This window comes from Acanthochromis polyacanthus, chromosome 4 (genome assembly GCF_021347895.1).
Source record: "Acanthochromis polyacanthus isolate Apoly-LR-REF ecotype Palm Island chromosome 4, KAUST_Apoly_ChrSc, whole genome shotgun sequence".
Taxonomy (NCBI): Eukaryota; Metazoa; Chordata; class Actinopteri; family Pomacentridae; genus Acanthochromis; species Acanthochromis polyacanthus.
The window spans coordinates 8,958,060-8,975,808 of NC_067116.1; the positions used below are offsets into that span (position 1 = coordinate 8,958,060).

At 40.1% G+C, this 17,749-nt stretch overlaps 1 protein-coding gene across 1 annotated transcript; it reads left to right on the forward strand.

Moving 5' to 3' along the window:
• Window positions 1-6,774: 6,774 nt before the first annotated feature.
• On the forward strand, window positions 6,775-17,178 carry dohh (deoxyhypusine hydroxylase/monooxygenase). The gene is made up of 6 exons (XM_051946954.1): window positions 6,775-6,918; window positions 10,073-10,179; window positions 12,604-12,771; window positions 13,191-13,267; window positions 14,030-14,279; window positions 16,030-17,178. The coding sequence occupies exons 2-6, from the start codon at window positions 10,074-10,076 to the stop codon at window positions 16,338-16,340; spliced, it is 912 nt and encodes a 303-aa protein (XP_051802914.1). The 5' UTR covers window positions 6,775-6,918; window position 10,073; the 3' UTR covers window positions 16,341-17,178.
• Window positions 17,179-17,749: the final 571 nt, after the last annotated feature.

Sequence of the window (17,749 nt, forward strand, 5' to 3'; positions counted from 1 at the left end):
CATTGGTCACTTCTACATCAACTTTCCCCACTGCTTTATTCAGACACACCCACCAGAGTGATCAACAGAGCCACGGGATGTGTGCGATATTTGCCATATACCTGAGACTGGACAGTAGACCAAATGATGTAGTAACAAACAAAAGACTAAATGGAAACTAATAAAATGCTAAAACTGTGACTGTGTGTAACAGCTCATCTGTCTGATGGGAAAATGAGGGCAGTGTGACTTGCTCTTAGATTCTGGTTCCATGTCAAGGATAATTTAAAAGCTAATAATAAAGACACTGCTGCTTAAAAATGTGCCCAATTCTCTTGCTTTGGAGATGCTCATGTGGATCCTACTGCTGTTTGATGCTACACATATTTAATACCAACAAATAACAAATAACTTCACATAATTCCAAGAACTGTTGATAAGTATGGATTGTGCGTGTCTTTAAGGTAGATGTAGTTTGGATTTGTGGTGTGTTCAAAGTGATACAGAAACGTTCCTAAGTCCTATCTAATAAATCTTCATTCAGACATGCACTCCTCTCCATCAAATTGTTAGCTTCGTGTCTCAGTCCTGCTAACTTTTCCAAATTAGCCACAAACGCAATCTTCCCCCAATCTTTTAGGATATTTTTCACAAAGTCAGTCAGAACAGATTAATGGAAATATGTTTAAAACAGATTTAACTGTATTTTGATCCTGTTTTCAAACATTGGCTAAGTACTTACCTCTGGGCAGAGCGAACAGCCGCCAAAGTCAGCTAACTTTAAAACAACGAAAAGCTCTAAACCACAACTAATGTTTCTTCTGTGTTTCCAAACTATTCTCATGCTACTAGTGACACTGCTTAGGCGCAAATGTGTGTGCTAAACCCTAGACTGAAATTGAGAGACTTTTGTTATCGTAAAAATATTTTAAAAATGCTAAATACATTGGTACTGTTAGCAGTTTAGCATGTGGTGGCATGAGTGCTAACTAACGTTCAATGAACACCAGAAAACGCTGCTCACCTTCGGGGGATTGGGGATATCCATGCTGGATTTCTGTTACAGCGACCTGCTGCGCCTTAATGTAAAATCAGGTATCAATCGACTGGTTTTATCTTTGACGAAATCTTTCATACAACTAACAAAAACACTTACATTGCCACTGCAATGCACCGGAACTATTACTTGGAAACAGCGCCACTGTGAGATGGCCGTCGGATCTTCCGACAGCGCCCCCTGCGGCCTGGGGGAAGATGGCCTCTTCGAAATCCTGCTTCTTTTTGCTGCGTTGTCTTCTTCAAACTCATTGTATTAACTGCGGAATAACGTTACAATACACAGATCGGTACAGAGAGCATAAAAATTAATTAAAATACCGTAGCAATAACACAAAGAGAAATCAAACTGTACAGCACTAAACAATCTACAATGCAGACACTAAGAGAATAATACAACTTGAAAAACTGAGTGAGTAATGTTGTAAACAATAACAAACTGACCTTATGAATATGACTTTTGAACAGAGGACACAGCATGTTTACGAGATCATCAACTTAACTGTTGTTAGTGTCCAGATCTGGCTCTGTGTAACTAGGACCAAGACCTTTTGAGTCTTGGAGATTAATAAGGAAATGTGAGTGCAAAACTTATTTGAAAATAAAATAAATACATAAACAACTGTACCTTCTTTTTTCAAGTTCTTTTTGAAAGTTGTCTCCGCCTGCTGAGGAGACTGGGGTCTTTTGGAGTGTGCAGGACTCTGCTCCGGATGGTTTATGGCAATCTTTTCTATGCAATGGTCTGCTGAGGAACAGAAAGAAACTGAACACACTGGTCAGGAGGGTGGTTCTGGACTCCATAGAGGGTGAGAGGAGGATGTCGGCCAAGCTCACATCCATCATAGACAATCCCTCTCACCCACTGCATGTGACTGTGGGGTTTTTAAGCAGCTCCTTCAGCAGCAGACTGAGACCTCCATCCTGCAAGAAGGGGCGCTATCGCAGGTCCCATGTATTGCTGCTGTCTACAGTGTATTAATACAGTATTTATTCATTTTCAATTTTCGTCCCTATAAATGTTATTATTATTATTATTATTATTATTATTGTGCTTATTGCTGCTATAAATGTGGGGAGCAATAAAGCATTATCTTATCTTATCTCTTATCTCAAAGAACCTTGACTTTTCTTGCTCACTGCTCCTTCAAATCTCTCCACATTGTATTACACTTTTCACAGATATTTAGGATTTCTGATACCCTTCTTGAGGTCCACCCTTCTTCACTCTTAATTCCAGTCCAGTCTTCATTATTTGGAACATTGAATTAGATTGTGTTCAATGTTTTCCAACCTCTACCTTCTCTCTTGTATAGAGTTCAGGTGATTTGCACCAAATTGTAAGTGATGTGTTCATTTTTTTCATTTAAGCTAACAGCATGAAACTTGGTACCTTGAATAGACTGGTCTGCCAGCACATTAGGACCAGCTTACCTCCTGCCTTGGACCCCCACCAGTTTGCCTACAGGGCAAACCGATCTACCGAAGACGCTATCACTAAAGCGCTCCACACCACGCTGAGCCATCTGGAGCACCGGGGAAGCTCCGTAAGGATGCTTTTCCTAGACTTCAGCTCAGCATTCAACCACATCATCCCGGAGATCCTGGTCCAGAAACTATCGAACCTGGGTCTTTCCACCTCCATCTGCCTCTGGATCAAAGACTTTCTGACAAACCGACCCCAGGCTGTCAGACTTGGACCCCATCTGTCCAGCACCATCACACTCAGCACCGGCTCCCCACAAGGGTGTGTTTTGAGTCCCCTCCTGTTCACACTCTACACATCTGACTGCTCCCCAACCCATCTCTCGAACACCATCATAAAGTTCGCAGACGACACCACCGTGGTTGGACTCATCTCAGGAGGGGATGAGACCGACTACAGAGATGAGGTCAACAGACTGACTGCATGGTGTTCAGTCAACAACCTTCAGCTGAACACCACCAAAACAAAAGAACTCATCTTTGACTTCAGGAAGGGCAGAGCAGACCCGCCCCCACTCTACATCAGTGGGATCTGTGTGGAAAGGATTCACTCCACAAAATTCCTGGGTGTGCAGATCTCTGATGATCTGTCCTGGACTTCCAACACCAAAATGGTGGTGAAGAAGGCTCAGCAGCGACTCCACTTTCTGAGAGTGCTCAGGAAAAACAACCTGGAGAAGAAGCTGCTGGTTACCTTCTACAGAGCCACCATAGAGAGCATCCTGGGCTATACTGCATCACGGCGTGGTACGCGGAGTGCTCAGCAGAAAACAGGAGAGTGCTGCAGAGGGTCATCTGCACGGCCCAGAAGATCACTGGCTGCTCTCTGCTCAGCCTGGAGGACATCGCCAACTCTCGCTACCTCAGCTCAGCAGAGCTGGCAACATCATCAACGACCCATTCCACCCCGGTAACCATCTGTTTGACCTGCTGCCATCCGGTCGACGGTACAGGTCACACAAAACCAGAACAAGCAGACTCAGAAATAGCTTCTACCAAAGAGCTATCACTGTAGTCAACAATCACAGAGCCAGTTGAACCCGTTGACCCCCTCCATCCACACAAATACCGACGACATCGACCACCGAACAACCTTTAACACTCGCATTCCTTCGGGACCTGAAAGACTCATGCTGCTATTGCATTTATGCCCTTGTGTATATATATTTATTGTTCTTTTTAAATTGTTACTGTTTATTGCTGTTTTTTTGCTTTGACACCAAACGGGAACTGGTATCCTAATCTCGTTGTACCTGGTACAATGACAATAAAGGCTATTCTATTCTATTCTATTCTATTCTATTCTATTCTATTCTATTCTATTCTATTCTATTCTATTCTATTCTATTCTATTTCCAGCAGTTGAATCTCTGCAATTTCCCTACAGAGGATCAACACCCCCGAGACCCTAGTGAGGATAAAGCGGTGTATAGAGAATGGATTGATGGATGAACAATTAAAAGAATGTCAGGAATTTATAAAAGTTATAACTACCCAGTAATGAAAAATGGTGAGCAGACGGTTGTTAGAAATTCAGATAAAGCAGAGCTGTTAGCTAAACATTTTGTAAAAGTTCATAGCAGTAGTAATCTAAGTTTAGAGGAGAAGAGAGCAAGAGAGGAGACTGTGGGGAGTCATACTAATATGTTTGAGAATGTAGGGGGCACTGATAGTGTGATTAATACAGAATTCACAATGAAGGAGCTAAATGACGCGTTAAGCAAGTGTGGTAAAACAACTCCTGGGAAAGATGAAGTTAGTTACAGTATGCTAAAGAATCTTAGTGGTAAATGTAAGAATTTTTTGCTTGTTCTGTATAATAAAGTGTGGATAGAGGGCTATTTGCCTGAACAATGGAAGGAAGCTGTAGTTATACCAATCTGTAAGCCAGGTAAGGATCCTTGTTCAGCTGAGAGTTATAGGCCTATTGCACTGACCTCCCATGTGGGTAAATTGATGGAGAAAATGGTCAATGACAGACTTTGTTACTTTTTAGAAAAGTATGAGTTACTTAAAAACCATCAGTATGGGTTTAGGAAGGGGAGGGGTACTTTGGATCCTGTGGTTATTTTGGAACATGAAATTAGGAAGGCCCAAGTGAATAAGGAGAGTGTGATTGCTATTTTCTTTGATGTGGAGAAAGCATATGATATGATGTGGAGGGAGGGGCTAATCATAAGGTTGCATCAGATGGGAATCCGTGGGAAGATGTTGGGATGGGTGAAAAGTTTTTTAAGTGAAAGAAAAATTTTAGTGCGAGTGGGGAAAGATTTTAGTGCTAAGTATGATGTAGAAAACGGCACACCTCAAGGTAGTGTAGTAAGCTCTGTGTTATTTAGTGTTATGATAAATGAAATATTTTGTAATGTTGAAGGTTATGTAGGATGTTCTCTTTTTGCAGATGATGGAGTAATGTGGAAAAGGGGTAAAAATATTAACTTTATTGTGAGTAAAATGCAGCAAGCTATACACAAAGTGGAGGAATGGACTATAAGGTGGGGTTTTAGATTTTCTGTCAGTAAGACAAAAACAATGTTTTTTACACGAAAAAAGGTTGATCAAGTAAATGTTAAACTGTATGGGGTGAATTTAGAAAAAGTAAGTGAATTTAAGTATTTGGGTATATGGTTTGATCCAAGGCTAACATGGGTGTTGCACATTAGTAAAGTGGTGGAAAAATGTAAGAAGGTGATAAATATTATGAGATGTTTGAGGGGTCGGGACTGGGGAGCTAGCCAGAATTGTCTTAAAGCAATTTATATTGCTATGGTCAGATCAGTGATAGATTATGGTTGTGTAGTTTACAGTTCAGCTGCCAAGACCAACCTGAAAAAGTTGGAAGTTGTTCAGAGTCTTGCATTGAGGTTATGCTGTGGAGCAATGAAAACAACCCCAGTAGATGCCATTCAAGTGGAGATGGGAGAGATGCCATTAGATTTTAGAAGGATGCAATTAGCTCTGACTTACTGGGCTAACTTACAGGGACATAGACAAAGTCATCCGGTGTTGAACGTGTTGCAGCCAAGTCAGGAAAAAGAGAAGGTGCAGATTAATAGCTTTGGATGGGTAATAGAAAGCATGACACAAGAGTCCGGAATAGATCAACTTGAAATAAGTCCAACGGTTTCAATTTCTCTTACTCCTCCATGGTTACTGACAGAAATAAAGGTGGATCTAAGCTTATTGGAAAAGAAGTGTAATAGTGGTTCTGTTAATGGGTATATTTCTTATGTTTATTCAAATGATTTGGTAATTTATACTGATGCGTCAAGGTCACTTACAGGTCAGGTTGGAGTGTCCTTTGTTATTCCTGAATTAGGCATTGCTATTAATAAAAGAACAAGCGACAAGTTATCAGTGTACACCGGGGAATTGTCAGCAATATTGCTGGCATTAAACTGGACAGAGGATAATGGAAAAGAAAGAACTGTGATTGCAACTGACTCCAGCAGTGCAGCAATAAGTGTTAAAAATTTGAAATCTGAGGCAAGACAAGATATTATATGTGAAATTGGTCAAGTTAGTTATAGGCTAGGGAGACAAGGCAAGCAAGTTATTATTTTGTGGGTTCCGGCACATATAGGAGTGGATGGAAATGAGTTAGCAGACAAGTATGCAAAAAGAGGGGCTGCTAAAAATGTAATTGACTTTCCCATGAAGTATAGTAGATCTGAAGTTAAAACAATAGTTAAAGAACGAATGAAGAAGAAATGGCAGAGACAATGGGATACCTGCTTGAAAGGTTGCTTTTATTACTCCATTCAAAGAAGTGTAGAGGGGAATTTAGGAGAACACAGCTGTTTAGGCCGGAAAGAGGAGGATGTCTTGTCACGATTAAGACTCGGGCACACAGGGCTGAATAGCACTCTGAGAATTATTGGAAAGCATAATACAGGGGAATGTGAATGCTGTAGAGTGGAGGAGAATGTTGAACATGAATTGATTTATTGCCCCAAGTTTCAGCAGCAGAGAAGAGTATTCAAGAGGAAAGTCTGTGATAGTAAAATTAAATTCGAGGTCAGGGAAATTTTGAGTAATTTATCTTTGAAACATGTTGCTAGAGCATTGCTTTTATTTATGGAAAGAACAGGTTTAAGAGAGAGGGTTTAAGGGCTGCTGGGGCCTTCCTGCCCCACACTCCATTCCAGAAGGTGGCGGTAATGCACCTAAAGTTGCGTGCCAACTGCCATTAAACAAAAAGAAGAAGAAGAAGGATTGATGGATGGATGAATGATCACCACCTTACCCTCCAGACCAGTCGGTGGCGGTAATGTAGAACTTGATTGTCTGCTAAAGGCCGATAAACCTGAGAGAAGAAGAAGAAGTAACGGCGTGTGTGTGGTGTGGTCTATGGCGGAGCCCAGACGGAACGGTGCGGAACATCTCTACATTCTGAAGGTAAGCATGGCTCTCCACCAGCTGCTACTGTTCTCACCGTCCTATATTGTGTTTGTGAATTCTCCGTGGTATGGGTGTGGTTAGTGTTTAGCTGGTGAAAGACGAGGTTTGACTCGGTTAGCTAACCACTACCAACAGCTGAGTGGTGTTTTGTAGCTTCAGCTGCAGTTCCAGCAGGAACACCGTACGGCCTGAAACGTGGCTGGAGGTATGGGCTGTCAACCACACGAAACACCTTCAACTTGTCACAACACCAACAGGATGGAACTCAAGTGAACTCAATTCATTATGTACGTCTTAGTTTCTAGTATCCAATGTGTTTAGCTGATTAGAATCATAGCAGTAGCACTTGTTCCTTGCTTTTAGCATAAAACTAATAATAATTCAGTTCAGTTTTCTTTATGTTGGGCCAATTCCCAACATGTCCTTCTAAGGTATTATACATTTTAAGGTCAGGACCATACAAAATTGTAGAAAGTAACTGAATAAATCCAAGTGACTCCCCGTAGCAACTCCTTGTTGATAGTAGAAGGAACAAAACCACTCCTTTAGCAGTAAGAAACCTCCAGCAGAACCAGGCTAAGGCAAGGTCAGCATCTGCCTTGACTGTTTGGGTTGAGACAGGTGAGGCCAGTAACATCTGAGCAAAAACCTGAAGCTCCTTTCCGTTTTTAGAAACTCTAGGAAATGCACATGAGCCTGTAGTCTAATAGCTGTGTGCTCTGCTAGGATAGTATGGTGCTGTAAGGTCTGTAACATATGGTGGACATTAACAGCTTTTATGTGATGAGAAGGATTTTATTTGTATTCTGACTTTTTCCAGGGAGCCAATGAGGAGATGGTAATATGGAAGGAATATGATCTCTCTTGCTGTTATTTTTTTTATTATTGGCATTAGTAATGGTATTGTTATTTGATCTGAACTTTTAAATAGATTTGTCATGGCATGGTTATGTTGCAGTATGAAACTATCCTTATTAACATTGAATCAACTAAAACATGATCAACTAGACTATGAATTTGTTGAGTTGGTTGAGGGTTACAGAGCCACAGGGCAGTGTCAGTAGATTTTATTAAACTAACTAAAGCAATCCTGTTTACTTGATATGCAATATAGCAGGCTTTTGCAATGGATATGCATTTATGCTGCGGTTGGTTATACTAGTGGTTCAGCTGGTGATAACTGCAACATTTTGGCCCTGATTGGGAGCAGTGTTAAACTGTGATTTCTAAACTTGGGCTTTTGTTCATGACTTGAAGTGTGGTAAACTGGCTGGACATAAGAAAAACACATGTATGGGCAGAGGTTTGTGCCACCTGAAACTAAACTGAAATGATTTAGATTTGAATTTGTGCGTCTCAACTTGAGTAATTTAAACAAAAATTAGAATTTCATTCACATAATTTGAGATTGTATTTCTTAAATGGAAACTGTATTCTTGAATTTAATCCTCAAAATTCAACTCTACATTTGGTTTTCACAAACCGGATCACTGAGGAAAAGTAATCGAGCACAGATTCACAGAGCTCGATCAGCCAGTTGACATCTGCAGTATATAAACACAGAGGACGTCTCCTCCTCCTGCTGCTGTACAAAGTGTACCTTAAAATCTCCAGGATATGGTCACTGCTGGTGGATCCTTGATATGGAGGCCTGCACCTGACACCAAATCATCATTTCAGATTTTTAGGGAAGTAAAGTTTGTGTTCTGTAACTTGATCCCTCATTAGTTAGCTACCCAAAACAGCAAGGAGGCTAACGTGAGCATTTTTACATTTTATATTCGATAATAATGGCCATCTGAAGTAATTAACCTGTCTAAAGTAATGGATCTTCTGTGCTTGAACTGGAATTAAAAAAACAGCACTGGAGTCCAAACATTAGTTCTGTATCACCGAATGAAGGATTTTAAGGAGAGAGGTGAACTACAGACAGTTGTGATGAGAAGCAGTGAAAGAATAATCATCCGACCTCTCCGGTCAGATGTCAGTGTTACTGTAATCTGATTACTGGGTGTTTATACTTTAAGAGCAATAGGCTTGACTTTGCTTCAGCTGCCTGCAAAAGGCTAAATTACTGACTATCAGAAGTCAAAGCACTCTATTACAATATTCTACTGCAGGATTCACACACTACTGGTTATGTCTAGTCACCTGAACAGTGCAGGGATGTGTTAAGTAAATAGGATTTAAACATCAGACTTCATTATAACTATAACTATGTTTACTGCTAGCTGTTGAAACTCGCCTATTTAGTTTTTTTCCCTAACCTGATGGCACTCAACTCAAATTAAACAGAAAGGCACCAAATCATTTTATTTCTAAGCTGAAACTAAATGGTGTTTAGAAAGTGCCCCTTTTAAAGGTACAGCAATGAAGATGAGAGGTGAGATTTTTGAACTTTTCGTATGAGTTGGTGTATGTGAAGTATAGAATTTCTGCTCATTGTTTAGTTTTTATCGTCATCTTAGAGAAGCAGTGGCATCAAAGTTTGCCATCTTTCACAGACACCATGAGTAGGAATAAATATATCTGGGGGAGAAAAATCTTACCTTTTTTGATATCAGCAAGTTGCATGTATGACAGAGATTGAATCTACATTTCATGAAGTGCATTTGAATTGTGAAAACCTAAAGTATTGAGTTGAATTTTCTGTGAGGTTTAAACACAAATTCAGAGGAATACAATTCAATTAAAGCTATTGCATTAGGTTTATTATTAAGCTTATTTGAATACAATTTCAATTTAATAAAAACAAATTCAAATTATGTGATTCAATTTGAATTTTTTTTCAGTTATTCAATTTTTTTCTGAGCTGTTTTAAAGAATGCAACCGATGATTGATCTTGCAAGCGTTTTATTAATTTGATTAGAAAGCACTTTTAAAATAACATAGAAATAAATGACAGAGAGAATATTTCTTTTTGTTTTTTTCTGCAAATGTATTAAAAAATATTTTCATTTTTTCAGTTATTTTAAAGTGTTTTAATATTATGCAATAGAATTATTTCAATATTTTCATTCAGCACGTGAGTTTGGAATATTCAAACTGAATTGGTTGAAATAGAGGGAGCTAAAATAAAGAGATTGGGTAGAAGCTGGGAAATGTTGCACGTGAGTAGTGGTAATACACAGTGCTGTCTGTCTCTCCTAGTATGGCTAGCTTGGAGCAGGTGGCAGCAATAGGACAGATTCTGGTGGACCCTGGACAGGACCTGACCCAGCGGTTCAGAGCTTTATTCACCCTGAGAAACCTGGGAGGTAAATATTCACAAAACACTGACACTTCCATGACCATGTTGAGTTTTCCAAAAGAAGCATATTAGTGTTTCAAATTCATATTATCTTATTTACATAAACTCTGTCCCTGATACTGTGTTGGCTTTCATTTTAACCCCTTAATAGATTCATTATTAGGTGGCAGTTAGACAATGCAACTTTTCTATATTTGGGCTATATTTTGGCTACTTGTGTTAAAATTGCTTTCACTCTATGGGGTAATAAACTTGATAGTTAATTTAGCTTGATGTACAGTGTGGAGCATTTCTCAGCTTAACCTGTGCTTGCTATGGCACAGTAGTCAGGGCTAGATTAGCACAAAGTTGTTTTAACCATTCCTACTTAAGGTTTAGCAGGGCCTATTCAAAACTTGAGCTAAGCCAGTCAGATGCTGGCCAACAGCAAAAATAAAATCAGCAGTGTTTCTTGTTATACTCACTCACAGAAAATTACGTCATTTTAAAATTGAACTTGTTCTGGTTATGTATTACGTTTGCAATGACTTACAGCTAAAGTAATGAGCAAAACTTTGCATGCACTTGTGAAGTCTTGAGTTTCCTGTAAACTCCTACTACAACTCTGCATTTTCTATGATGGAGTAATTGAAACACATAGATCTTTGTCACTAGAACAATCTTGCACATTGGTTCTTTCACAGATTTATTACAGGTCTTCTTGAAATACGACAGAATCTGCTGGATCAAAATTGGGTACTTTTGATATTCGTCTACAAGCTTCTAGCAAACTTCTAGTTGTGTCTTTGACCACTCCTTTTGACAGAGTTGGTACAGTCAAACTTACTTTGTTAGCTTTGTGAACAGATTTGTTTCTTCAGCAAAGTCCACGGGTTCTCAATGTAATTTTAGTCAAGACTTTGGAAAGGCCAGTCTAATACTTTATTTCTAGCCTAAGTTAGGCATTCGTTTCAAACTTGTGTGTTTAGGGTCATTATCTTGTAACACCCAACTACATCAAAGACCCAACCTTCTCCTCATGATTCTAAGTTTTCCCGAAGAATGTGGAGGTATTCCTCTTTCTTTATTATTCAATTTACTTTGTGTGAAGCTCCAGTTCCACTGGCAGCAAGACAGCCCCAGAGCATAATACTCCTACCACCATGCTTGATAGTAGGTTCGGTGTTCTTGGGGTTAAAGGCTTCAACTTTTCTTCTTTTTCTGATCTTTGTGGTGAAATTGCTAATTTTGTGCTTCATCTGACCACAGAACTTTCCTCCAGAAAGCCTTTTCTTTGTCCATGTGATCCGCAGCAAACTTTAGTCAAGCATTTAGTTGTCACTTTAAGAGGAAGGTCTTCCTTCTAGCGCGACACCTTCTACTTCCATGATGATGTAAAACATACTTGAATGTGGACACTGACTCCTGTGTTAGAGCAGCTTCTAATTCACTGTAGACCTGTTTTTTGGGGGGTTATTGGTTAACTCTTCACCATCCTGACCAGTTGTCTCTCAGCAGCAGGTGATAGTTTGTGTTTTCTTCCGGACTGTGGCAATGACACGACTGTGTAATGTACTTTGTAATTACAAAGAATTATTGGCATGGATGATTTTGGGATCTGTAGCTGCTTTGAAATGGCTCCAAGTGACTGTCCTGACTTGTTCAAGTTAGTGATTTGCTTCTTTAGATCTTTACTCTAATACTCAGACTTTCCCCCTGTTGTGTTTGTGGCTTAGTCTAATGAGTGTTTCAGCTGGGCCCTATTTAAATTAACTCAGAAATCAGCAGCTGTAGACAATTGTCATCAGTGACAAGAAGATATGAGTTCATGCTACTAAGAAAATCTGGCTAACACAACTTTCTGCATCACGAAAAGTGATAATTACAGTTGTTATTTGAACGAGTATATTTTGCCATATTTCCAGAGGATCTATAGTATACTGTGTGTGTGTGTGTCTGTGTGTCTGTGTGTGTGTACCTGTTTCTGCTATCTTGGTGGGGACCAAAAATGAGGTCCCCACAGGGGAAACAGTGTTTTCTTGGTCATGATGTTGTTACTGAAAAAAGTAAAAGTGCAAAAATGTTTCTTTAGGGTTAGGCATTGTTTTGGTCTGGGTTAGGGTAAGGGTTAGGGGTTAGATATGAATGGGAGTCAATGGTATGTCCCCACGGGAATAGCAGAACCAGACATGCGTGTGTATGCGTGTTTGTCAAAGACATGTGTTTCAGGCATTCCATTACAGAAAATTAAAGAGTCGTTGGAATAATTGGAAAGCCAAGACTGCCATGAAATCCACAGTCTTTACAAGTTTATGTAAACCTTTGTTCATGACTGTGTAGCATGTTTTCAAATATTCCCCAGAAAATCAGTCTTCTAGATGAATGCTTTAGAAAATCTGCGTCATGTCTTGCACTGTGTTAACTTTAGCTTGAACTGTACTGTGTGTGTCAGGTCCTGAAGCTATCGAATGGATCAGCAAGGCCTTCAGTGATGAATCAGCCCTGCTGAAGCATGAATTGGCCTACTGCCTGGGACAGATGCAGGACCGACGGGCGATTCCAACTTTGACAGCTGTTCTGAGAGACACACAGCAGGAACCGATGGTCAGGCATGAAGCAGGTAAAAATGTGCTGAGGTAGTATGGGGATGAAAAGACTCAACTCACTGCCAAACACACATACACCGTAGGAACACATTATTAGTATCACCTTATTAATGCAGACGACCAACAAGATGTACAGTTTAATACTTGTAAAGGAAGAAGCTGTTATTTAACCTGTAATGTTGAGGTGCCAGTAGAGGGCACTCAAAGACCACAAATGAATGCCTCAGCACTGTTGTATTTAGTAGCCTGTAGCCTGATTTAGTCCCATGAAACACAAACACAACTGCAAGCAGCAGTACTTAAGGCCAAAAAATGGACTTGTTTTGAATCAACCCTGCACTCGCTTGAATAATTAAACTACTCAGGAAACAAATACAGATGAGAACTACAGTAACAGTGCTGTACCTGTCTCTGACATTCTGTGTCTCTGTAGGGGAGGCCCTGGGAGCAATTGGTGATTTTGTGGTTCTGGACCTTCTGAAAGAGTACAGTCAAGATCCTGTGATAGAGGTAGGAGCATGACACAAAGCACAACAGGCTGTGACTACCACATAGTAGATACACAAACAGTGCACCATATTCACATTGTAACCCCATTTTAAAAAATATGCAAAGGAACACTACAAATTGTGCTTTTATTTTTGTTTGATTAATTTTAAGGGATTATATTTATTTTAGGGTATGTAAAGTTGCATTTTTTTGTCCTTTGTAAACTCACAGTAGTGATTTATTGTAGGTAAAGTTCAGTTCAGTATAACCTCAATATAACTGAGCTGACAGCTAATGGAGAGTGGCATTCTGTTGCTCTAAGTATCTTTGTCACATATAACTGAAAGCTCCACTACCTCAATAGAAAATGGATGAAAAAATTTTGATAGAGCAAGAAGTGTGAGCATAAAACCGCAACATCTTATCTCTGTATGTCATAGTGGGTTTTGACAGTCATTAAGGCACTAGAAGCCTGATACGGCAAGAAAATAAATGTTAGAGAAGCCGATGAGACGAGACCAATGTGTTTCCCCTGTGCTTGGTCGGGTTGTGGCTGTGCTTTAGTCTTGGCTCCTTGTATAAGCAAAGACACATCAGAAAATCTGAAACAAAACGCATGTATCAGGCAAAAAAAATGAATATTTTATTTTTTATTACGGTACTTTATTAATTTATTTAACCAGGGACCATGCGATTATCATGGGACACATAGAACCGATGCATTACATATAGAGTGTATAGCATAGAGCTAATTTACAACTCCCATCCCTTAAATCTCTACAGGTTGCAGAGACATGTCAGTTGGCTGTTCGTCGGCTTGAATGGCTGCAGAGTGGAGGAGAGAAACAGCTGGAGGATGCAGATAAGAACCCGTACTGCTCTGTAGACCCAGCCCCTCCAGCAGAACGGAAGGACGTGTCAGAGCTGCGCTCTGTTCTGTTGGATCAAAGTCTGCCTCTCTTTGAACGCTACCGTGCCATGTTTGCTCTGCGTAACCTGGGCACTGAGGAGGCTGTGCTGGCACTGGGAGATGGTAGGCTGTGACACTTAACAGTTTATTACAGCGTCACTGCAGTCATTAAAAAGCCAAACTCTAATTTAAGATCTGGTAACTTTTGGTCTTTTTTGTGTTTTGACTTCAGTTTTAAATTTAGCTATCTGTGGACTGAATTGCAATCGGTGACCAAAAAGATCCAGTTCATGCTACATGTAGAGCAACAACAAAAAACAGTAAACTTGCAACAGAAAAGCCATCAAGTGGCCACAGAGTGAAACATAAGGCGTACGCGTTCACACGAAGGGGGCGGTCAAAAAATACTACAACCCACATTTTCCACCACACAAGGTGGTTGGTCATCCAGAAAAATGAACTCGACAATTGTCTGTGTTATATTTTGGCGTTGGAGCGAGTTTTGTACTCTTCTGTAGTGCTTCCTGCAACGATGGCTGCCGCGGCTCACTTTTTGTTTTGCACTCGCCTGTGAAAAGTCTCCGTACTGCTTTCCATGCTGCTTCTGCAGATGCTTTATTAAGTTTGTTGTGTTAAAATGTCCGGTTTTGCTGCCACCCCTTGCTCATTCACTCATTTTACAAACGTTGCACTCAGCTATTTTACTTTTCTCCTTCGTTCGCATATACTAATTCCACACAGCAGACATGACCAGCTCTGCAGGCTTCTGTTCACTCTCTGCTCACGTGACAAAAACACGGGCACATGGCAACCATGGCAGCTCGTCTGTGTTACGGCATGTCATGAAAAGTGAAGATGAGGATATATGAGATAGATTAGGCTTATGGATCGGATCGAACGAGTTCTAATAAAAAAACTCCGATGCTCGATCCAGTAATTTTGGCCTGGATCGAACTTGATATCGATCCAGCGGATCAGATTGAACCATCCCTATTTTCATTACCAGTGATGGGTGCCTTTCATGATTTCTGCGTGGCCGACGTAGTTTGTTTTTTTAAAAATTATTTTTTTAGCCACAGACAACTATCAGATTGCACCTTGGTTTTATTCAGTAATCAATCTGTGAAACTTTTCAGTGGAAAGAAACAAGTTTGATCATTTTTGCTGAATTTTTTTATATTTCATATAGGGTCAGGTGATCTGTCAATTTCACTTTGTTGACAATCTTTATTCAACATTATCTGATTTTTCAGAGGAATTGTTGAGATCTTGTCATAAAGAGATGCTATAATTAAACATTTCATTTCACAATTTCAGTCACTGCAACTAGAACGCCCTGATCCATCCCATCAGTAGCTTGGTTCTGTCTCATGTTTCATTACCTGCAGGCTTTTCAGGCTGATATTGTGGCGGTCCATAATGTCATTTAGCTGCCTCTCTGGAGCCACTTGTCCGGACGATCTCAAACTCCACAGTCTTGAACTGACAGTAGCCCTTGTTCTGTTATCCAAGAGATCCACTTTGAGCCAGGGGGCCATAGCAATGAGAACCTGCAGAAGGTTGAGAATTGTTTCATGTGCTGCTACACCAATCTCAACTAGACTGCAGAGCAGAACAAGATGCCATTCATTCCGTCCATGAAGAGATTGTACACTACTGCAGTGGAGCTGGAGGTGAAACTAGTGGCACATTAGTGGCAGCTAAATAACATCAAGGACCGCCACAACAGCAGGCCAACCAGCAGAGATGAAAACAAAGAATAGAGTAAACTGTGACTGACTGGTTAAATCTCTACTTCAGGGCAAAACTGATGAGTAAAATGAGAGTCCAAGTAGGATGCAGAAGTAACAAAAAAACCCATCTTTGTCTCCAGGCCTGAAGTGCTCGAGTGCTCTGTTCCGTCATGAGATCGGCTATGTCCTGGGTCAGATGCAGCACCCTGCAGCGGTCCCTGCCCTGCGTTCAGTTTTGGAGCTTTCCGGCGAGAACCCCATGGTCCGGCATGAGGCAGCTGAGGCTCTTGGCTCCATTGGCAAAGAAGAGTGTCTTGATGTGCTAAAGCGTTACCGTGGAGACCAAGAACGTGTTGTCAAGGAGAGCTGTGAGGTTGCTCTTGACATGCTAGAGTATGAAAACAGTGACCAGTTCCAGTATGCAGATGGACTTGTCAGGTTACAGGGTTAAATGTCAAAACTGAAGGGTCTTTGTCTCTGTAACACATTTGTTTGTGTAATTCCTTGTGCAGTTGAGAAAGCTACGCAAAACTAGCTCTGTTTCAATAAAGCTTTTGGATCCAATGGGATGATACCTTGCATTATGGGAAATATTCATACTGACATACCGCATAAAATCAAAAGCTAATTTGTTAAAGCCCAAACTATACATTGTAGGGGGACAAGAGGAAGCAGAGCCCTTGGTGGTGTTGCCCTTTCAAAAATACAACTGCATTCAAGTACAGTAAACGGTGTGTATCTGTGTGACTTTGAACAGCACATGGTTGACTTACAACTGTGAGGTTTTATTTTTACTTTTTTTTTTTTCCATTTCACATAATTCTTCTCTGTATGAGTTTTGTGGAAGTTATAGAATCTCAATTTTGCTCACACTCCGTTTCACCTTGGGCACAACCAGTGCTATGATTTTGAGCTTGAAGGCTTTTCATTTGATCGCATTCTGTCTTTTAACTTTTTGTTTTTGTGCTGTATGATCACACAGTCCTGTAGAATGGAGAAGAAGCCATGCGAGATGGACTGATTCTGATCCACAATACCCTTGTGTATGCCACCTCAATCTCAGTGACTAATTATATAAGCCAAAAATCTATCCCCTTTTTTCTGGGTTTAGAGTATGTTTTGAAATCTAAACTATGATGCTCTATAGTGAGTAACACAAAGACTGAGGGAGAGTGTCAGTCTCTTGTGCTTTTCTGGTTGCTTTGTTCCTAAATTGCTGTGAAATGGGATGTAATTTTAATGATAACAAGGTGTATGCTGTATGTTACATTAAAATTATGTTGCATTTATGTTGTCTGTAGCTTCAGTTTCACTGTAACCTTTTACTCACTTGAGAATTACAGCTAAAATTCTCTGGGCTGTATTTTTTCCTCATTTTATTTGCACATCTGTTAACTGATGCTTTTTCTACCTTGTGCAACAAATTTTGTTTTCACAGTTAAGTTTTTGGACTTATACAAGACAAGTTGCACAGTAGAGGACGAACCTGAAAAAAATGGGTGGAGTACTATTTAAGAACACAAGTGCTTTCATATAGAATATAGCTTACTGAATGATTTGTGTGAGGGTCATTCAAGAACTGGAGGACATTTGGACTTCAAAATTTTTGAAAAATAAACTCTTTTACAATTTCCTGCTCCATATTCATCAATTGTAGGTAATAAACTATCAAAGGCTTGACTGGCTCAGCTTACCCATCAATGGTACCATTTTTAATTCCATGTTGGGTTTTTTTGTTGTTTGCTAACCCTACTCTAATCACAGTGAGCCTTGCTAATTCATGCCAATGATATCTTTTTGTCAGCAGTAGAAGCTAGACATTGAGCTACACACGTGGACAAAATTGTTGGTACCCCTCAG

Coding starts and splice junctions, on each gene's coding strand:
- dohh (XM_051946954.1), top strand. CDS start 10,074: ATGGCTAGCTTGGAGCAGGTGGCAGCAATAGGACAGATTCTGGTGGAC. Junction 13,268..14,029: donor GTCAAGATCCTGTGATAGAG/GTAGGAGCATGA, acceptor AAATCTCTACAG/GTTGCAGAGACATGTCAGTT. Junction 14,280..16,029: donor TGTGCTGGCACTGGGAGATG/GTAGGCTGTGAC, acceptor CTTTGTCTCCAG/GCCTGAAGTGCTCGAGTGCT.